The sequence below is a fragment of the Blastomyces dermatitidis genome (assembly GCF_000003525.1).
Source record: "Blastomyces dermatitidis ER-3 genomic scaffold supercont1.10, whole genome shotgun sequence".
In the NCBI taxonomy this organism is placed as follows: Eukaryota; Fungi; Ascomycota; class Eurotiomycetes; order Onygenales; family Ajellomycetaceae; genus Blastomyces; species Blastomyces dermatitidis.
Window position 1 is genome coordinate 885,525 of NW_025544783.1, and position 20,895 is coordinate 906,419.

At 46.5% G+C, this 20,895-nt stretch overlaps 6 protein-coding genes across 6 annotated transcripts; 4 read left to right on the forward strand and 2 right to left on the reverse strand.

Annotated features, from left to right (window-relative positions):
• Positions 1-7,341: 7,341 nt before the first annotated feature.
• BDCG_07950 (uncharacterized protein) lies at positions 7,342-8,541 on the forward strand (the record flags this gene model as incomplete). The annotated part of the gene is made up of 2 exons (XM_045423728.1): positions 7,342-7,364; positions 7,411-8,541. The coding sequence occupies 2 exons, from the start codon at positions 7,342-7,344 to the stop codon at positions 7,715-7,717; spliced, it is 330 nt and encodes a 109-aa protein (XP_045272595.1). The 3' UTR covers positions 7,718-8,541.
• Positions 8,542-8,910: 369 nt separating this feature from the next.
• Positions 8,911-10,955, forward strand: BDCG_07951 (bZIP transcription factor; the record flags this gene model as incomplete). The annotated part of the gene is made up of 2 exons (XM_045423729.1): positions 8,911-9,689; positions 9,806-10,955. The coding sequence occupies 2 exons, from the start codon at positions 8,911-8,913 to the stop codon at positions 10,953-10,955; spliced, it is 1,929 nt and encodes a 642-aa protein (XP_045272596.1).
• Positions 10,956-12,642: 1,687 nt separating this feature from the next.
• On the reverse strand, positions 12,643-15,871 carry BDCG_07952 (uncharacterized protein). The gene is made up of 6 exons (XM_045423730.1): positions 14,895-15,871; positions 14,748-14,787; positions 14,548-14,641; positions 14,182-14,488; positions 13,569-13,633; positions 12,643-12,907 (listed from the first exon to the last, which is right to left on the reverse strand). Exons 1-6 carry the CDS (start codon positions 15,519-15,521, stop codon positions 12,874-12,876), a joined length of 1,167 nt encoding a protein of 388 aa, XP_045272597.1. The 5' UTR covers positions 15,522-15,871; the 3' UTR covers positions 12,643-12,873.
• A 14-nt stretch (positions 15,872-15,885) lies between these two features.
• BDCG_07954 (ATP synthase subunit 4, mitochondrial) lies at positions 15,886-18,849 on the reverse strand. The gene is made up of 4 exons (XM_045423732.1): positions 18,757-18,849; positions 18,240-18,697; positions 17,942-18,164; positions 15,886-17,839 (listed from the first exon to the last, which is right to left on the reverse strand). The coding sequence occupies exons 1-4, from the start codon at positions 18,785-18,787 to the stop codon at positions 17,817-17,819; spliced, it is 735 nt and encodes a 244-aa protein (XP_045272599.1). The 5' UTR covers positions 18,788-18,849; the 3' UTR covers positions 15,886-17,816.
• On the forward strand, positions 16,667-17,590 carry BDCG_07953 (serine/threonine protein kinase; the record flags this gene model as incomplete). Its single annotated transcript, XM_045423731.1, has 2 exons — positions 16,667-17,046; positions 17,206-17,590. The coding sequence occupies 2 exons, from the start codon at positions 16,667-16,669 to the stop codon at positions 17,588-17,590; spliced, it is 765 nt and encodes a 254-aa protein (XP_045272598.1).
• Positions 18,850-19,081: 232 nt separating the features above from the next.
• Positions 19,082-20,874, forward strand: BDCG_07955 (ribosome biogenesis protein Noc4; the record flags this gene model as incomplete). The annotated part of the gene is made up of 3 exons (XM_045423733.1): positions 19,082-19,486; positions 19,551-19,765; positions 19,824-20,874. The coding sequence occupies 3 exons, from the start codon at positions 19,082-19,084 to the stop codon at positions 20,872-20,874; spliced, it is 1,671 nt and encodes a 556-aa protein (XP_045272600.1).
• Between the last annotated feature and the right edge of the window lie 21 nt (positions 20,875-20,895).

The following is a 20,895-nucleotide window of genomic DNA, read 5'->3' on the forward strand; positions in this document are numbered from 1 at the left end:
TAGGTGGTTCAAAATATTCAGATGAAGGGGACTTTGAGGTTGACCTTATCAAACTGAATTGTGATATATTCCTCCTATCTTTCTCTCCAGCTCTTAAAATTCTCAATACAAGCCACTTCTTTCTCATCATGCAATCCCTCCGACCCCTCCTTTAACAAGCCAAGCCGAAGGGGCCCGTCCTCCACTTAGAAGAGCGAGGTGACGTAAATAGACACCTTGAGGTGCATTACATTAAAAAGCAACCCAGGGACCCGGTACCTTGGTTCATGTCTGCGGGCGCAAAATGCAACGACGAAACAGTTCAACATAAACGAACATTCATGTGAGGTTTTGGGCCAGTTTGAGTAGCAATTATGGCCAACTCGACCGGCCCGCACATAATCTTTCCACTAAATGGATCCCAATATATATTGGTAGCATGCATGCTAGCTAGCTGGATGAATCAAGCGAGTCGGAAGGGCAGCCAGGCCGGCCTATTGCCACAGACCGCGTGTAGGCTGCTCGTTTGCTATTGAGTTGTTTAGCTTGTAACGGCGCGATGAAAGAAAAGGGAATATGGACCCCGTAAGTCTAACATGCGTTTTATTTGGATCAGGTGTATTGGCGATATTGGTTGTTCGGCGTTCACGGTGCGCCGACTTTGGTAATTGGGCAAGGCGTCGTGGTGGGCTGGTCTACTTCTTTGGTACTCCACTTCCTTCGCGGGGTGATTTCTTTCTCAGTTGGACGTGTTGGATTTTAATTCCAACGTTGCGTACCGGAGCTAAGTGCATGATGAGGAAATGGACGGGGCTGACATGCTAGAGGGATGGTGGAAAGTTGAAGGGGATGTGCAATGACATATTTCAATTCCCCCATGCGAAAAAGCTACATGTATACATCTACGGTACCTGACTTCAGAGTGTTGCTGATAGGTTCGCCTCACTAACTTTTACATAACAATCGTTTCGTTTATTCGGGGAATACGGACGTTAGTCAGCTTACATGTACAGTACATTACCTACATGCATATCGCCTGAAACATATGTATGAGCGTGGCCTCATTTCAGCCATGTTAAGCAGAATCTTCTAACATAGAGAGCCAAGGTTATGCTGGCGGATGTGGTGGTGGCGTTGTTGTTGAAATCGGCGACGGAGTGTGGTTGTAAATACCAGTATCGAGCCGTTCTCAGTTAACGTAGCCGATAAACCAGGTCGAGAGTGGAAGCGTCCTCCGTAGTTACATACAAAGTCAAAACCTATTATAAATTTCGGATATCTCTATCACGAATTATGAAACGTAGGTGACGCTATTTAAACAATGCAAACAGAAAATGTAGCACGGTAGAGTTGCACGCAGGAAAAATGCCCCGCTCATTGGGTGTCAGGATGCTAGGAAAGTGTCTTGAGGATTTACCGTATGAAATAGCATGGACAGGCGCCTTCCTGGTTATCAATATAGAAGCGGTAAACTCAACTATTTATTATCTTGGAGAGCACGGAAAGAGTTCGAAATTGGTATTAAGCTTAAGCACGTTCCTCCGTGAACCCCGATAATATTTTTTTTTATTAAAAAAAAAACCATGAAAGAATAACTACTCATCATAGAGGTATTATGGTCCCAATTATTGGATAGCGTTCGGGTACAGCGGCCACTTGGGCTAATTCGGCTTAGTAGGAATTCGCTTCCGGAAACTTAGGCGCCAAACGCGCCAATTTTGGACCCAACTCACAACTTTGTTTCAACGTAACTGTGGTTACTTTTTACTGACCATGATCCAGCCCGTTTGTTTAGCCAATGAGACTCAGTGATATGCCAAAACTGTGGCCTGATTACATCGTCTCTAATGCCGAGTCGACGAATTTGTGATGCTTACGGAGTCCAGATGAGACAAACTCTCGTGCAATGAGTTCTAAACTCGAAATGGAAGGGCTTGACGAGCCCTGGAGCCTCAGGCCCTAGTCAACATATTTGCAACCCCCAAATTCTCTGATGCTGGGTCAACGAGTGTTACGAAGTTTGCCACCGCAGTAACTCAGATCTATTTTGAGAAAGATCTCGAGAAATTAGCTCCCGAATTATACCGGCTCTTAGGCCCTCGGCGTTTTGAAAATTCTCTCTCCTTTACTCAATGGCGTACAACGACCAGGGTATGTTGGAGTGTTGCAGGAGAATGGTAGCATCCAACAAACCGAAGGCAACTGCTCTCGAAGCGAATTCCCCTCCCTCTGGGGCATGCTGATGGCAATAAGATGATCAGGGCCCGTCTTTCTTCTCTTCTCTCGAACGTAGGAGTTGGGAAAGAGAGTGGGATTTTTTAATTCTATTTTGAGAATCTGTGTGGGACATGTTACAAATTCTACTAATAATCAACACGATGTGGTGACATTTTAATGGTGTGTTCTCAAGGCATTACGCGGTTATATGGGCCTCTTAAACTGCACCCCCAAGAATAAATACCAGCTGTCTCAGGGGACATAGCCTGTGAGGGCGGGAGTAGAAGATGTCTCCATCCTTGACGAAATATGCCTCTCTAACGACCATCCATAAATCGCTGTACGCCTTCTCCCGCGACTCATTGCTATCCTGATCATGAAAAAGAACATGCAAAATGCTAGAATAGTGAGATGTCAGGAAAAAGAGGTTATACACTACTGAACGCCACCAACATCGTATTACTACAATATTTCTCATCATCATCAGCTTACTACAACGCTCGTCTAATACTCGCTTATGCTAGCTCTCTTGGCTCGCACATATATTTTACTATAAATAGCTCTATCTTTTGTATGAAATAGATATATTAGATAGTGCACGGATAATATAACAAGCAGATCTTGATACAGATAAGATTCATATGTCTTCAACATATTCATCCGTGACACCCAATCCGACATGAGACCACCCAGGTGTATTTTTACCCCACCAAGCCCCGCCATCTACCAATGGGCAACCACCTCCCAACTACCTCTCTCTCTATTCCTTCAGTCACAACACCCAACGCTGTTCAACCGTTAGGTTGGCAAAAAAAAAAAAAAACAAAAAAAAAAAAAAAAAAAAAAAAAAAAAAAAAAAAAAAAAAAAGGAAGCATATATCAAAAAAGCCCAAACCATCCCCTCCAAATCAACAACAAAACAAGGAAAAGATGAAGCCTGACTTGAACCATGATCCCAGCTTTGTCCTACTTCTTCTTCTTTTTCACTTGTCAGCAAATGGACCAGGCCAAATGGCACGCAGGATGCCAAGTTCGGCTAGATTAAATTATGCACCACGGCCCGTCCCTGGTCCCCCGCGTCCCCTGTCCGCCCCGCACCAGTCCCACTCACTCATCATCACAACCTGACCAGCTTGCATAGTTGTTGTTGTTGCTGCTGTTGCTTATTGTTTGCAGGATTTGTTTGTACCTGTCCCTCGTCGCGTCTTTTGTTTTCTCTGTCCGGGCGAGCGGGCCTATGATAAGGCAATGATTAGGTTATGTTATTCTGTTTTACATGATTTGATAGGATTGATAGGATTGAAGGGTGGGGGGGGCGGGGGTGTTGATTGTTCAGGCTCGCACGGACGGTGAGCGAGGGGTGGTGGGAAGTGGGATGAGAACCACCGAAGGAGGAAGGAAACATGAAATCAGAGCCAATACTTAATCAGGGTAGTAGTGAGTTTTTTATCTCTGGCTTTTGAATGGTTTTTTTTTTTTTTTTTTTTTTTTTTTTTTTTTTTTTTTTTTTTTTTTTTGGCCATGCCGCAATTTTGATCCATTGATGCCTTACTTACGCTTTCTAGCCTCATTGCCTGAGTTGTTACAAGGGGTTGGAATGGCTGGGTTTGTGTTGCTTGAAAGTGGTTTAGTTTGATGCAAGGGAAATCTTTAGCCCGTGATCGGTGGAAGGTTGCAGAATCTCGTTAGACGTTCCAATTACCCATTTACTTTTTCTCACAGGCCAGAATTGAGCGTGGGTAGTTAACTTAATTAATAAAGTTAACTTAAAACTTGGAAGAGTGGAACGAGAGAGGTACAGGCAGGGCCTGCAGATGAGATGCATGTAATGTATGTCATTCGCTTACACCGGAGTGGAAGGAGGCGGTGACTGCCTCAGGCTAGAAAATGTCAGGAATTCATCAACCTTTTTTTACTTCTCATGTTCCGAGGCGCCGTGGAGTCGCCACAGAAATGTATTGGCTATCAGTTCTTCTCGGTCCTTTACATTTATTTGCATGATTGGGCTTTGGAAATTGTTTGTCTGGTGCGTTTTGTTTTTGTTTTTGTTTCACTTCACGCCCGTCGAGTAAGTTGTTTTGTATCATGTCTTTTTTTGGTCCTTTTTACTCGAGGATAGATTAGTTCTGTGAAATATTTTAATTCAAACACTGCCCCTGTGACTATTATTTTGAGAGTGATTTTTTTTTTTTCTTTCGGTCTATTTCTTCCGCCGTGGCGGGGCTGAGAGAGAGAGGCTAGTGAGGCGACTCTTCATGGCGAGAAGCCAACTGAAAATAACTGGCTTAAACCCGTGGACTAGGTAGGTATCAATGACATCAGAAGGGGGTAGCCAGATGAAACGAGAATACAGCAAAGGTACTTCTATGCAGGGTACCCGATACGGCGGTTGACCATGCCTATTCTGTTGCAGTTGGGCTCCCTTTATTCCCTTGCTTCCCCTAACTAGGTGAACTCCACTTGATGTGATGTTGAGAAGGGGTGTTCCACCCAATTTCATGCTGTTCGCTAACTTTTGTTCATGCACGGGATGTTGATTGTACTCACGGCTTTTTCATCATCATCATCTTCTTCTTCTTCTTCATGTATGTATATACATTGTACATGTACATACTAACAACTCTCAATTATATCGTCCGCCGATCATCCACCCGAGGAAAGCAGGGTGAACTACAGCGTATGGATGAAGTATATTGGCTCCATCAGGTCTGGTCCCTTATAAGTTATAAAGGAGGTAACTTAAAGTAGACCGACAGTTTGACTCACTGTTTGAGCGACGACGGTGTGGGACCATTCTCCGTATCTCCGGGTATTTGCTTGAAAAGATCCGTCCGGAGACTTGGGCGTACCTGAAGGTACAGCGTAATACATACATACTTGATTGGGGGCTCGTCGATCCTGAGAGAGAGAGAGAGAGAGAGAGAGAGAGAGAGAGAGAGCGGTGGGTGGGGTGTTAAAAGAAAAAGAGGCGTATATACATACCCCTTCCCTCGGTATGGAATTACACCACCAGACCGAACTCGGTAAATAACTAAATAATATATATCTAGATATATACAGAGAGCCACAATTTCCCGCCCCTTTCGAGGGTTTAACCAGTAGGATCCATGAGGATGTCTGTTCATAAAGAAAAAGGAAGATCGGATAAAAAGGCAAGGCGGTATCATTTATCTATCTAGATCTCCTTAGCGGCCAAGGTCTCGGATGTCTGAGATGTGAGGCGTTCAGGCCGAAATGGATTCCCTCTCTCCCTCGCATTTACCTCGCCTCAGCCCGGTCATCGGCCCTTCATTATGATTGATGAGGTAGGGCTGTTCTTTTGGGTGGACTTCTGGGTCTTTGGGTGCGATCCGACTGGACTAGATCGTAGCTAGATGATAGTTAGACGATTGGTTGTTTGTTTTATCCAGTGACCAAGCAGAGGTCATGAATAATAATAATAATGGAGAGAGAAGCTTGGGAATGAATTCGATTGTTCAACTAGTTTGCTGAGTAAAGTATCGGGGTGCCTAGGCACCGCACTTGTAATATCTAACTTGAAGAAGAGTGGCAGGTGAGGTGGGGGGAAGAGAATAGGTTTATGTATTGGGATGAAGGGGCGTAGTTAGTAGTTAACTTATTAATTCATCACTCTTTTCTTTTCCGTCTTGTTTGTTATTTTCTTTTTCTTGCTTCCCCCGCACTTGGTTCAGATCTGGGTTGTAGATCGGGTCTTTGCTTTCCCACGCCTTTCTTTCCCTACTAGAGAAATAGAAATGTGAAGAGAGAGGATAGAGTCCATAATCCATCGGGAACTAGGCATCTGCTGTTTACATGGGACGATGGGGGAGAATAATGTACAGGAGATCGCGCGGCAGGGTGGAAGGGGGAGGAGACACGAGAAATAGTCACAAGGCAACACACATACTTCTTACGCTGCGTATATGGACAGGAACTCGGGTCCTTATGATCGTAAGACATGGAGGTGTTTAGTTGTGCTGGAAATACCAGCTAATAGGGAGTAAGACTGAAAGGGATCGTGATGACGGAGGCGTAGGCATTAGGAAAGGGGATTCCGCCTTGTGAAGCTACTCCATAGACCTATAAGCCGTGAAATAGATATTTGAAACAAGGAGGAAGAGGAGAGAACAAATGGGCCCTGGTGATGCCAGGGCGAAAACGGAGCGGCTTCGGTGATTAGATTTACCAGTAAATGCCAGAAGAATATGGAGGAGTGAGTAGAGAGTGATGCAGATTCTCAGGATAGAGATATCTGTTGCTGTTGTGATGGCAGCGACAGAAATCAGCGGGTGAGGTCATCATCGGGCGGTTCATTTCCTCGCATTCCACATTCCATCCATTCCAGGCAATATGAACATGAACATGAACATGAACATGGCTAGTTACTTACTGACTGACCCGCCAACCACCACGCCGCCGCATTCTACACAAGACAAACAGAGAAGAAGCCCGGAGACATTCTGTGGGGGGGGGGGGGGGGGAAATAGTATTCCGGCTTGTTGACAGTTGACAGTTGCCCTGTGCTGCTGGAAATGAAGAAAGATTATTTTTACTTTTTTCATCCCACAACAACCATCTCGCAAAATAGTGTTGATGGCTTTTCCACGACGCATTAAAAAAATAAGGGTGCCGAGGGCATGGTACGTGCATATTATTGTTCAATAATAATAATAATGTCCCAAGTACTCCATTCCATATAAGTAAGTACCTTCAGTAAGTCCTGAGATGTGTATCGGACTTACTGATGCAGAATAAGGATGGGAAATGAGAATAAGGACTGAGAGGTTCGATCATACCATCCATACCATACGATACGGTGGTGTGTTGTTGCCAGTCTGACATGACATCAGGACAAAAAAGGTACACACACATGTACACACATACATACAGACATAACTACATCATCATCATCATCATTATTATTATTATTACATGACAAGGGAACGCGAGAGAGCAGCAAGCATAAGACGAGCGAAACCAGAGAGGAAAGCCAGGAGTCCATCTTTTAGCTCCAGGCTTGAAATACAACTGACTGACTTGACTGGAACCTTTTTTTTTTTTATTTATTTAATAATTTCTGGCGCTGGAGTTCGTGGCAGCCACTCAACTCAGCGAGCCGGGTCCGCGTCCCCTGGCGCTGGATGCATGCTTGTTCAGGTCAGGGTCAGGTAAGTTTAACTAACTATTTAATAACTATTATTATTGCTCTGGCAGGCCAGTTGCAAGCAAGTCTCAAGATGCACGTCTACCCAATCCCAGGCAGAGCGACCAATCGTTTCCACGCGAAGAGCTCGAGATGGACGATAAGGCGTCGCCTTACTTTTTGGATCCCACACACGCCTATGCAGCATTTATTTTATGCTGGGGATCCATCCCATCCCTTATTAGACCCCGCGACCAACCTATCTTCACTGGAACCATTCATCGGTCCTGGGAACCAGAACAAACCACAGAACGTTCTGACAGGAATGTCTGTCTGGTCTTGTATTTATCCGGTTCATCAGAAAAGGAAATACATTAAAAAATTAAAAAATTAAAAAAAAAAAAAAAATCAACAAAAATAAAGGGACCAAAGCGACATGGGCCTTGAGTTACGTACGAGCTTTGATTTGATGATGGCTCTGACATGAATGTTGCCCTCTCGAATGGATGATTTTATTTTTCTGGTTCTCTCTGCCTATGCCTGAATTCTGATATGATACGTCGGGCTCAAGCATGCTCGATCATCGTTAAGGAATAGGCTTCTTCTCAAACCGATCCTTGACCGACTGGACGGGGAGAGAGGAAAGCTAGTGTTTTAGAGGATCTGCCCGCAGCCAGCAGGAATAACTAATAATGAAGTTCCCCCTGCGAACAAAAGTAGCGGCCTTAAAACCCGAACGGATTTTGGGGAAATATTATCCTCAGAGAAAGGAGCTGGAGAAGATTTTTTTTTTTTTATATTTATTATACCTACCCTCCTCCTCATGATCTTGTCTTTTCTTCAATCAAATTCTCCCTCTTCAACTATATCTTCCTGCACAGACAGCTGCAGACAGCTGCAGACCGCTAACTATATTATCTCCTACACCTACATATATTAGCATCAACCCGCCCTCGAACTCCTCATCCTCACTCTATATTATCTCTATTATACTATTGTTATTATTATTATCATCTTCCTTTTATTGTCTGATCGGCTGTTGAACCGGTTTGACAATTAATTTGTTGATAATACTAAAATACCATATAGCAGCACCGCAACCACCGCACCTCCCCGCACTGCTTGATCTCTCCCTCCTCCATCCAGGTCACACACACATAACTACACACTACTTAACTACTTAACTACTTAACTGCTTAACTGCTTAACTACTTAACTACTTAACTAGTTAACTACCGCTTCCCTTCCCTTCCCTTCCCTAGTTATATCTGCTGCTTATCCTCCCAACCCAACCCAACCACACCACACCGCCTCTTCTATTCCTCACAATCCCAACCACTTTTTCTTCCACACAAACAAACGTCTTTCCTCCCTCTTCTCCTCGAACTTCATCCCTTCTCGAAGAGGTCTTCTATTCGCAGCCTCTCTTCTTTATTTTGTCCTCATAACGACCTTTTACGACTTTTAACGACCCTGTTTTATTAACGCCGTGCTACTACTATTGTTTCTACCCCTCCTCCCCACTCTATTATTCTCCCCATCTCTCTTCATATACATCCACCTCCACAACCATGACGAGATATCAGGCTTCGTCGACATTCGAGTTCTATCACCAGTCACCCGCTCTCGATGCGAAACCTGTATTTTCCGGGGACGATGAGATGAGCGTCCTGGATGATAAAATTCTCGAATCCTCCACTTCAGATATCCCCTCCATGAACGACCCAAGACGGTCGTCCTTCGATCACACTTCAGAGGACTTCTCCCGAAGAAATTCAGTCTGGTCAGAATCCCAATCGCGGCATGCCTCTCAAATGTCTACTCCCCTCTTTGAGCCCGTAAACCCCTTTGCCCGAGTAGACACCTCACACCCAACCAGCTACGGCCAGCAACAACCATGGCCTCTCTCTGCCGATTCTGGTTCATGTACGCCCACCCCAATCTACGAACAATTCCCCCAGGACTACGATGGGAACTCCACCAACCCTTTTGCTGGTGGCGCAGTTGGTCCTGTTAACCCCATGTCCTTCTCCCATATGCAATATCGACCTGGGTCGACTTTCCCCGGTTCTTCTGCCACCCCAATGTCTCCCCAGTCCAGTCAGGGCTGGGTATCAGGGACGTCAGAGGCTACCGAGGCACGCTCAAAACCTAGTCGGAATAGCACATACCGGAATGGATCTCCGCTGCATTTGCGGAGAGACGGCATCCGGAAGAAGAACGCTCGTTTTGACATTCCCGCTGAGAGAACTCTCAGCAACATTGACCTGTTGATCAGTCAATGTACCGATGAGGATGAGATCAAAGAGTTGAAACAGCAAAAACGTCTGCTGAGAAACCGACAGGCAGCGTATGGACTCCTCCCTTTCCCTCTCACTCATTGTTCCCGTCTTATCCATCCATAGGCGGGATAATGTAATTCTTCCAACCCTAACAGAACGGAATCTCAGACTAACATTGTTATAGACTTGACTCCCGCCAACGGAAAAAGGTGCATACTGAACAGCTCGAGGAAGACAAGAAACGGTCTTCCACTCTTATCAACGAACTCGAAGAAGCTCTGCGGGAGATGAAACTCCGGGAGCAAGAGTACCATCGGGAAAAAGCGGAACTGTTCGAGCGTGAGCAGCAGTTGCGCACATATATTAACCAGCTCCACATGGAGAAGGAAGAGATGATTCGGTCCCACACACTTGAAACTGGTGAACTTCGCAAGAAAAACGCAATTCTTCGAGAACATCTGGAGAAAGTGGAGCTTGGTGCCCAGCCGGCTCCGAACTCGGCATTCCGGAACGAATTCTCTGATTACGAGAACATCACAATGGAGAATGCTCCTTGGGATGACTTCTCGATGGTGAACGAGTTCTCTCTTAACACCGAAAACCATGGTCTCATTCGCACGCCTACCCCTGTGCCTGACAACACTGTGCTTGTGACTTCCAAAAAGTCCGAGAAATCCTTGGACAAGCCCCCAGGCCATACCGATTCCTCTCCTTTCAGCTGGAACACATTTTATATGTGTTTACTTTTTGGTGCTTTTATTGCATCAAACAACAGCTCCATCTCACCCGCTCTTCCAGCCCTCTCCGAGGAGTACCGTGCGGAATCGGCAAACGTCTTGAGAGCTGTCCTCGCATCTGCTGATTCGTCCGATGCCGCTAATGCCCTCAACCCCGGGGCCCTTCCTGGCACATCCTCCTCCATCACTGCCAACCTTCCCACCACCATTACTGGGGCGGAAATGGCACAGATTACTGGCGGAGGGCCCTCTACATCAAATCTTGACGACTTGCATCGCAACCTTGTCGCCCCTACTAAGCAACAAGAGGAGGAACAAGTATTCTCTCTCACCACAGAGAGGTATAGGTCACTCACCACCTTGGAAGACGACGGAGGGGACTTCAAACCTCCTCCATCGAATTTCCAGCAAGCCTATGCAAATATGCGCAATGCTGGCATGCAGCATACGAAAAACGTTCCGGACATCTATTCACGGTCCCTATTGTGGGACAGGGTGCCAGAAAAGGTAGTTCAAGATTTTAGGAGGATGGTGAAGGAATGCAGCGCTTCCACCCCTATCAAGGATGAACAGGCCGGAGCCGTTTGCCAGTCATAATATCTTAAGGTACAAGACCTTGCATTCATTCCTTGCTGTGTCTCTTTCCCATGACGAATAGCAACGGACTTACCGTACGATGCCTTGAAGCATCCTACTCCGCTTGACGCGACCCGAAACAATTTCATTTGTTTTGACGGATTTCTGCCACTCTAAGTTCGACATGCATGTGTTTTTACCATCTAGCGGGTTCATGAACAGCATTTTGCAAGCAGGCCTTATGTTTGATTTTGATTTTTTGGTTGTTTTTTGTATCTATCCTCTCCGGTGATTTTCTCTGAGCAAAACGGCCAAAATGGGTTGGGAAAGCGCGCATATTTCGAAACAAATTTTCTCTTTCAATCTCTTCTTCTCTGAAACGACACCTACAGCACTAGATGCGACCGCAAGGCGAAAATTCAGGGGCGACTCATTTTCAGTTTTTTGCTTGCCTGATTTACCTCCACGTGGGCGACCATAACGAAACCAAACTAAACTACAGACGACATACCGTTCACACGGGCGGCAACAGACGACGAACGAACGCGGCACTTCTGCATATTTCCTATGTACGCCCTGCATGTTACAATCCAACTATATACACTGCACCTTGCAATCTCCTTTGTCCCAATCGCACTTTCTTCTTATTTTGCGTCTTTGCAAAGACGTGTCCGTCCAACACGGCAGAATATTCCTTCAACCCAGAAAAAACAACAGCATGCACCAGGCCAACCTACCACAAGAAGATTTGCTCTCTTTACAATACTCAACGGCGCTTGACCAGCAACTCCCTTTCCTTTGTGGACTCTTATTTGAATTTTTCTATATATGCACACTGTACAACTTTTGGTTTTACTCCGTCGCTGGCAACGGTGAGAAAGAACGCTCTCCCTTCGTTGGCTTCAACCCCTGACCAACTGGATCCCACGGATAGGGTAGATCAGCGAGTGGATTGCGCGCGGGCTTGTGATTTTGGGCCGTCCTTCGAAATTTTGTGTTGCGTGTACCCCGTATTTAGCGTCTTGTTTTGCGATTTTCTTTTCTGGGAGACAACTTCCAAGCATTTTTTGGCTCCTTGTTATTTGATAATTTGTTTTGTAATATGTTTAGCTCTCTAACCGCTTCTTGTTTTCCATTTTTCTTGATTATGTGTGTTTCTATTTTTGTTACGTTGCTTATTTGCCTTGCTTTTGTTGATAGCTCTTTTGCGTTCTGTGCCTTTTTTGTTAATTTTTTCAAGCTCAAATATTTCTAGCGATTGCGCATGGTTCCCTGTCTCTCCTCTCCCCTTTCTGCCCTGGGTTTTTCATGACCCAATCCTGTCCCAACTTTGCTCTATGTGCTCGTGGAAATGAGTACTTGCGGGCCATTTTCTGTTGATTTGCCTTCCTGTTTAATTCTGACGTGCTTATGATTATGATTTCTATGACAATGGCCATTTCTTTTAGGGCCTAGGCGAAGTGAAGCAAGTGGGAACTCCATCTCCCACGCGAACGCTTATCACTATGCTCTCCTTTTGTTTTTATTCACCCTTTGTTAATTTTCAAAGTTTGCACTCTCTCCGCTCATTTGACCGGATCCAGCCGAGCCAATCATTTGTTGATGATCTACGCATATTATCATTCTGGGCTACTTGAGAGCTCCTACCAGAAACAACTTACCTTCTTTGGATATATTTTTTTAAAGATTTCTTCTAATTATAATCAAATCATGGAATTGATTTCATTTGCATTTCTGGGACAATATAATTTCATATAACTATCAAATAACTAAAGCGATTGTAGAAAGGATGGTAACCAGACCGAAAATAAATGGCGTCTTAACGAAGCCAGTTTGCTTGTTTCAAGCAATTAAATTCGAATCGAAATAATGAAAATTCATAGGCCGAAAAAAAATGGATAATTAAACCCTTAAACGTTACACGGGAACGGGAAAGTGTTTACTGCTTTGGATTATACTTATCCTTCCATATCCTATCAGTAACAACAAGAAAGTTAGCGAAAGTCTGGAAAGGAAGGAAACCAGCTCCAGCGTTAAGTAAGAGGATGATTGGTTGGCGGATTTAGCTCCCGTCTTTCTGGTGCTTGGAGCCTGAGGAAAACAAGAGGGGATGTGTTGGGGGGGGGGGGGGGTGTGGGTGAGGGTGTGGGCTATTTTTAGCTCAAGCGCTGCTGGCCTATCATGCCCATCTTGACACTTGCGGTTTGAAACACACAAGACTCCCTCTCCCTCTCCCCCCCCCCCTCCTAACAGCAGCGAACGCACTGTCACGTCATGCAAAGTGATGTCAAGGACCAAGCTCAAGCAAGTAAGCCGAAGCCCGGAAGCAACTAGGCAACGCAGGGCAAAACCATTGCAGCTGTCTGTTCGCGAGCTGAATTGCTTGCTAGCTTGAATTGATTAAGTTGATTGGATTGCTTTGCTTTGCTTGGGCTGGCTCTGGTGCCCCCCGGCCCCGTGCAGGCGGGACCTTGTTTTGGGAGGGGAGGTTTGTGATGAGAGAAAATGTAACGGAAGGGGTGGATACGAATGGGTCCAATGTTGTGAGGAGAAGGCGGGGAAAACGGGGTGAAGAAACGGAACGAAAACAAAAAATTATCTCTGGTGGTTGAGGGGGGCCGGAGGAGAACTAACCAAGTATTTCCAAGGGTCTTGTTGCCGTTCTCTTCAGCAAGGCGGTAGTATTGTGCGGCCTTATACTAAAAATTAAAAAAAGGGTTAGTCTTGGTTCCATTCATAGCTCTTGTTTGTATTCTGCAAGGGCGGCCATGTAACAAATTCAAGAAGCGGACTTAGAAGGACAGAAGGTGGAGATGGAGGGGGGAAGCAGGAGAATGGCGAATGGGAAAAGATGACAAAGGCGAGCTTGGGAGAGTTGGATGCCCAAAGGCCAAGGGGAAAAAGTGAGGGAGGGGAAAATTAGACGCATTGCTGCCCAACCGTGATCCGATTGTGATCGTGAAATCTGCATCCGGAGCTCTGTTTGGTAGAAGCTTCTTTTTTCTTGGGCGCGCTATGCAAGGCACACTGAGCCAGTGGGTGGAGCGTGAACGCAAGATGGATTCAGCCTCAACAGGTTTCTCAGTCTGGGCTGTTTGAATGGGGTTGAATGGTTATGATATTCAGATCCCCCTTGTAACCAACCATCTCGACAGCGGAATGAAAATTTTAGAGGAATGAAATTCGAGAAAGAAAACGCTCGTGCGACGAATAGGAATTCGTCTCTCTCTTCGTTATTTTGACCTACCCTATCTTTTTTCCCTCCAAATCCTTCCAAGAAACACCAGGCTGCCTCATTCATGGCATCCGTATCTCCTAGATTCGCTGCAGTCTCGTAATAATGTCTGGCTGCGACGGGATCTTTGGCTACTCCCCAACCATTACGGAAACAATTGGCCAATTCATACATGGCAAGCACCAACTCGCCCTTAGCAGCGCCTCCTTTCTTCATACCCGCACGCAGAGCTTCAGCCTCGATCGAGGCAGAGTTGGATGCCGCAGCGGATAGGTAGGTGATGGCTTTGTCAGGATCGGGTGTGCATCCCCATCCATGTCTGTATCATACGGTCAGAGATTGTTCTTTTAGTTTCATCGTGGAGGCAAGCGAACAAACCGGAGAGCGAGGCCATAGAGTACTTGGCTCAATGGATTATTTGCACCATTGGGATCAGCCAGTCTGCCGAACATCTGAGTTGATTCCACGAGCTCTGTCCCAAAGAAAAGAGATCAAAAATAAGCCAATGAATCAATCCACCTCGCCGTTTTGCCCAAACACTCATCCTTTGTACATAATGGGAGTAGCTTAAAACTTACGTCCATTTTCATGTAGTCGAATCGCTTCTTGGATATTCTCCTATAGCATTTGTAGCCAGTTAGTAACCGGGGCATATCTCTACGAGATAACAAACTAATAGCAATATTCCTTCCCACGATATCATAAAAGTAAGGATCCGGACATACATCACCCTCTTTCTGCTGCTCAATAACCCCTCTCGGGCTAGGAGGTGGCATGCCAGCAGCTGCATTCAAGCCACCCTGTACCATTATCGTCGCTCTCTTCTCCCACTGAGCCTCACGCTCCTGCGCATCGCCCGTGTCCGGCGCGATTTGTGGGAGATTCGCTGGAAGATTGACAGAGGAGGTGCTAGTGGAGCGCGAAGAACGGTTCAGGTGCAGGCGCTGGGAAAGACGGCGCTCGCCCTTCTCGCCGCGCGAGGGTGATAACTCATGGCCGGGCGAGTGCTCGCGGCTCCCGGCGGAAGAGGCATTGGAGAAGCGGCGCAAGCGGGAGAAAGGACTTTGCGACGATGTGGAGGGGTTTGAAAGTGGAGGGGATTGCGATTGCGATTGCGATTGAGCCTGGGACTCGGGGTGCGAGTGGTGTTGGGCCCCGGGGGGTTGGATAGGTTCGGTTGTGAATGTGTCTGAGCGGAAGAATTTAAATTCGGGAGGAGGAGAAAGAGGCGGAGGAGAGAAAGCTTCTTGCTGGTAATAGCGCTGTTGCTGGCGCTGCTGTTGCTGAGGGTGTTGGGAGTCGTCGTCTTTTATTTTTTTGTCTTTCTTCTTGAGAAGGTCTTTGAGCGTCATGGCGTCGTTGTTCTTTGCTTTTTCTGTTCTGTGGTGGGCCAACTGTATGCGCACCGTGGAGATAGATGTCAGGGATAAGCTTTAACAAATACACAGATAGCGGGGGAAATTATATCTTCATTCGGTATGTTTGAAAAGGGAGTAGAATCTCCCGCAAGAAAGTCTTTATTTGCCTCAAGCTGGCGATTGTGGCTGTTGTGTAGACTATTTATGAAGAAACTAACAATGCGATCGAGCTGAACAAAAAAAGCCCTGGGTTGGTCTTCCATGTCGCAAACCGGCCAGAGCCGAGCATTGCTGAACATTACTGGGATATAAATCTAGAGCTTTTTGAAAAGAGTTGTTCTTCAGTTTGCTGCCGGGATACAGGAATGCCAAATAGCTAGTAACTGTATTATTTAATGAACCGAATTATATGATTTCTTGACTCTACTCTCCCAGCAGGGTTCTTTCATTATTACACAATCCACAAATATCTGGCCATAAATGCTCTAAAGGAAAAAGGTCACAGTCCCTGGGCCAATATATCACTTCCCATCCCCTTCATCATCGATATAGAAACTCAATAAAATTTCCCCATCCTAGCTCACCAGGAGTCACCGAATCGAGAGACGAGGAAATCATTGCACTTGCGTATCACTAAGATCACTACTGGGTTAGGATAGGCGTTGGGTCAGGAGACAGCCGGACCAAATCTCGAGCTATTGAGAACCCCAAGCGACTCCCAACCAGGCCTCATTTTCCTCGACTCAGTGACCAAGTAGAGGCAGTTAACACAATTTTTTGTGGTGTCCACGAAGTCCATTTCCCAATTCAACCCATATTGAATTGAATTTTCAACCCTGTGATGATCCTTGACCCGACAATGTTGCGTATAAAAGAAGCAAGGGCGGTTTTTCAACTTCTAGCTCGCTTTTCAAAGCGCTCACATCAACTCCTAGTTTGCAAGTTATCAAGGATATCCTCAAATGACTATCACAAATTGACCCTATATCCGTTCCTGTACTCATATTTGCACACCATAGTCATCCTCCCAACCAATCAATATCGCCAAACCAAGCTCCAGCAAAGCCGCAGGATCGAACATATCAACCTTCCTTGAATTGGTCCAACAGTCGCTATCGAAGGAATTTTGACAACCGAAAATGTTACGCAGTAGAATCAATCTCTTTCATATGGAGCTGGTCAGCAACAAATACGATGTGCTCGTCGAGATGGGCCGGGTGGGCGGCGGCTTCAATGCAGGCATCGCCATCGTTAGGCGTAGATCAGACCGACTAATTTGTGTTCGCAAGCGACTCGTCCTCGGCCAGCTATCGACGCCGCGCCACTGGAATCGAGAGGCAGCCCTCATGCGTAAACTGCGAGGACATCGGAACATCTGCGGCATCATCGAAGCTGACATCGGGCCGGAGAAGGGCGAATTATACCTCGAGTATTGCAAAATGGGCACCCTGCACGATTTCATAAAATACATGAAAGGCACCAACCTCGCTGTTCCTGAGCCATTCGTGTGGCACGTGCTGTATGGCTTAGTCGCAGCATTGTGCTGGATGCATGATGGCATTCTCAATCCATCCAACATCCGCCGACCCAGCCAAGGACGCATGACAGGCTGGATGCCTGTCATACACAGGGATATTAAACCGGATAATTGTTTTCTCCAAACCAACACATCCCACAGGACCATATATCCAACGGTTAAGTTGGGTGATTTCGGCCTCGCTATCAACAAGGAGGACATCAATAACTTGAGTTCTACCAGCAGGGCAGTGTGCGCCCCAGGTTGGTTCCCCCCGGAGTACCCTCTATGTGGTGAACGTAGCGATGTCTACCGTACTGCGGCGATAGCCCAGTTGTTGTGCCTGCCTCACTGGGCCCTTGGCATTGGTGCGCAAATATCATCACCTTACAGTTCAGAACTGGCTACTTGTATTCGTACCGGAATGAGCGGAAATATCCACGAGCGTCCTTTTGCTTTGGAGTTTGCTAGGTTCATAGACAGCCGGACACCTTGCCTCGCGCAAATTCCGGTTCCCAGTGGCGCGTTCAGGGTTCGTGAATTGTAGCTTTTCTGTGTACCGTCAGCAGGAAATACGTATGTGCAAGGGGATGGTGTTTCAGTCATCATTCAATTCGTTATTTCAATTGGTAAGCAAGCATGCAGAAAGTGAAATTCGCAAGTACTATACAACGATTTTCAATGGCAAAAAACAATGGTTTATATTCTTGGATTTTTGTACACGGAAGTTGAAAGGAAGCTAGCTCTAGGTCAGATAAATTGTCCAAGATTTACTAGGGCTTCGCAGAAACGATTCCTACAGGTTATGCATTAGCAACTTATCCCATCGGATGGTTCTTGAAATGGCGAGTTTCTATTTAGTTGTTTTTGTTCCTTCGCTAAATAAAGGGAAACTCACTCTCAACATCCGCCACACTTTGTTGCAAAATTTGTTGAAGAACCTTGGGGTTCTCCAATTCCTTCTGGATCTTGCTGATGACGGTCTGGGCCAATTCGTGCTGTTGGCGGACCTTGACCTGTCCCTCGTACTGTACCCACGAGTCGAGGACCTTCTTAGCCTCAGCGGCGAGAGCAGTGCGCTGCTCCATTTCATAGGCCTGAGCCTCCAATCGGGCGGTTTCCTATAATTATCGAATTGTCAGAAACCCAACAATTAACATGTTCCTTACTTGCTACGCAAAGGATATTCCACATACCTTGGACACCTCAAAAAGGTTCTTGGTGATCTCAACAACGCCGCTCAATTGCTTGACATTCTCAATTCTCTCTTTAACCGCATTGGTGTGGTTTGTTCTGGCACCGTTGAGGATATCCTTCTGTTTTTGGATCTGGGTTTCAGCCCATTCTTTATACATGGGGCCAGCCATCTTAGCTACAGCAGTAAAGACACTGAGGAGACAGAATGCAGCCACAGTCTCTTCATTGAAAACATAAAGCTCATTGCTGATCGCGGCAATGGAGAGACCAGCACCAGCAGAAAGGATGGCAGTTTTGGACACTAAGCTATTGCCTGGCAGGGCATCAATTATGGACTGGGCCTTAGTTTTGGGGTCTTCGGTGGGCACATTGGAAGCCGAGCGCGTAGATGTGAAGGAGGTTGAGGCCGCTGGGATGGTTCGGGAGGTGATGACCGGACGGACACGGGCGGCCGCGCCTGGGATCAATCAATTAGCCGTGGCTCCAATTCAGCATAGTGGGGGCGCAGCAACATACCAATGGCGCTCTTTGCCAATCTCGAAGCCATTGCGGTAGGAGGAAGAGTGAGCAGCGAGGGAGTGGTGTGGTGGTGATGATATTGGGGGTTTGTTGCAGTCTAATACCAGCCAAGTCAAGTTTGGTGAAGAGGCTCGGGTGGGAGGTGGCGCTAAGCCAATTCGGCACTAGTGGGGGTGTGTTTTCCGAGTTTGGATCGAAGAAATATATTAAATGAACTTAAAACTTTGATAGACAGAAGAGAGGACAGGAGAAGAAGTCGGATGTCTACAAGTTACGGTATATAAGTCTGCTCTGTTAAGAAATTCTTCACATACCAGCCAGCATGCCCGGCCTGCTTGATGGAGTGCACAACTCCAAAAAAAGGAAGAAGGATGCTTCGGAACGCAAACCGCAATCGTCCAAGCGGAGAGCTGTAGCGGACGACAATGAGGATAAAAACAGGATACAGCAGTTGGAGGACCAGATAGCAGAGTCCCGAAAGTACTATAACAACATTGTCACCTTGATATCCCTCTTTATCACCGAAGACTCTACAAAGTCACCCAATCTCACTGTTGCCCTTTCACTCTGCAGGGTCTTCTGCCGACTGTTGGCAGGAGGCCAGTTCAACAAACCCAAAGGCGCAAGTGAGCAGGACTTGATACTGGTTGCATGGCTGAAAGAAAGATATCAAGAGTATCAACAGGGTTTGATTAATGTTCTCAAAAAGGCAGAGCCAACAGCTCAAGTATGGACTCTACCCTCTCTTCAATTCATTCGGAAAATGTGCGCCTAACGAATTTCTGCATTAGATTGCGGCCCTCTCCCTTTGCATGCGCTTGATCAAAGAACAGTCCATCAATGGAGGAGCTGGAGCTGATGTGGGAGTGTGGAAGGGGGGCTACTTCAACGACCTGGTTATAGCTCTCATCGAGGCCCAAGATGGAGAGCGTGTGCGGTCGGAATTCATCGAGAACTTTCTGACCAAGTACCATGATGTTGCTTTTTATACCCTTCTTCGGCTCTCGTAAGTTTCGCACTTCTTTCTTCTTGCTACGTGCGGTTTTCACTAACTACTATTATAGCAATTTTGCATCAACCAATAAATCTCCCGAGTCAATAGAAGTTGTCATATCCCTCTTATCCGCCCTAGGCCAACCGCCACCGCCAAACCACGAGTTCGAGAGTTTCTACACCGACCTATCAAGTGTCGGTCAAAAACACAAAGCTACCCTTCTCTCTGTTTCTTCGTACAAGCAACGCGTCCAAGCTGCTTGGCTCAGCGTTCTACGGAGTAATACTCTAAACGAACAGCAAAGAAAGACTCTCCTCCGCCTAATGTCCCGCCTTATAGCCCCATGGTTCCTCAAACCGGAGATGCTCATGGACTTCCTAACGGATTCTTACGACCAGGGAGGATCAACATCCCTCCTCGCCCTCTCAGGCCTCTTCTACCTAATCCAAGAAAAGAATCTCGACTACCCACAATTCTACCAGAAACTCTATTCTCTCCTAGATGCCGACCTCCTCCATTCAAAACACCGTTCTCGCTTCTTCCGCCTCCTCGACACCTTCCTGTCCTCCTCCCATCTCCCCGCAACCCTTGTCGCAAGTTTCATAAAGCGGCTATCCCGGCTCGCGCTCAACGCGCCCCCGGCTGCCATAGTCGTCATCGTTCCCTGGATCTACAACCTCCTGAAGTCCCACCCAACATGTACCTTCATGTTGCACCGCGTGATCCGCGATGAGGCCTCACAATCCAAATTGCAATCGCACGGCATGACCGACCCCTTCGATCCTACGGAGCCAGACCCAACCCGCACCGGCGCTCTAGAAAGCAGTCTGTGGGAAATCGAGACTCTGCAGTCACATTACCATCCCAATGTGGCATCGCTTTCGAAGATCATCTCAGAGCAGTTTACGAAGCAGGCGTATAACTTGGAAGATTTCTTGGATCATTCGTATCAAGGGATGGTTGGGATGGAGCTAGGGAAGGAGGAAAAGGAGTTCCGAAAGGCTCCTGTGGTAGAGTTTCAGATTCCGAAGAGAATTTTTACGGATAGGTTGCTGGAGGAGGATGGGGGAGTGGACAAGGAAGTAGGGGCGTTGGTAAGAGGCTTGTGGGATTTTACGTAAGGCTGAAGATGGCCCTCACAC

Coding starts and splice junctions, on each gene's coding strand:
- BDCG_07952 (XM_045423730.1), bottom strand. CDS start 15,521: ATGACGCTCAAAGACCTTCTCAAGAAGAAAGACAAAAAAATAAAAGAC. Junction 14,788..14,894: donor AGCAGCAGAAAGAGGGTGAT/GTATGTCCGGAT, acceptor CAAATGCTATAG/GAGAATATCCAAGAAGCGAT. Junction 12,908..13,568: donor AAGACCCTTGGAAATACTTG/GTTAGTTCTCCT, acceptor TGTTACTGATAG/GATATGGAAGGATAAGTATA.
- BDCG_07954 (XM_045423732.1), bottom strand. CDS start 18,787: ATGGCTTCGAGATTGGCAAAGAGCGCCATTG. Junction 18,165..18,239: donor ACCTTTTTGAGGTGTCCAAG/GTATGTGGAATA, acceptor CGATAATTATAG/GAAACCGCCCGATTGGAGGC. Junction 17,840..17,941: donor AAGTGTGGCGGATGTTGAGA/GTGAGTTTCCCT, acceptor CATAACCTGTAG/GAATCGTTTCTGCGAAGCCC.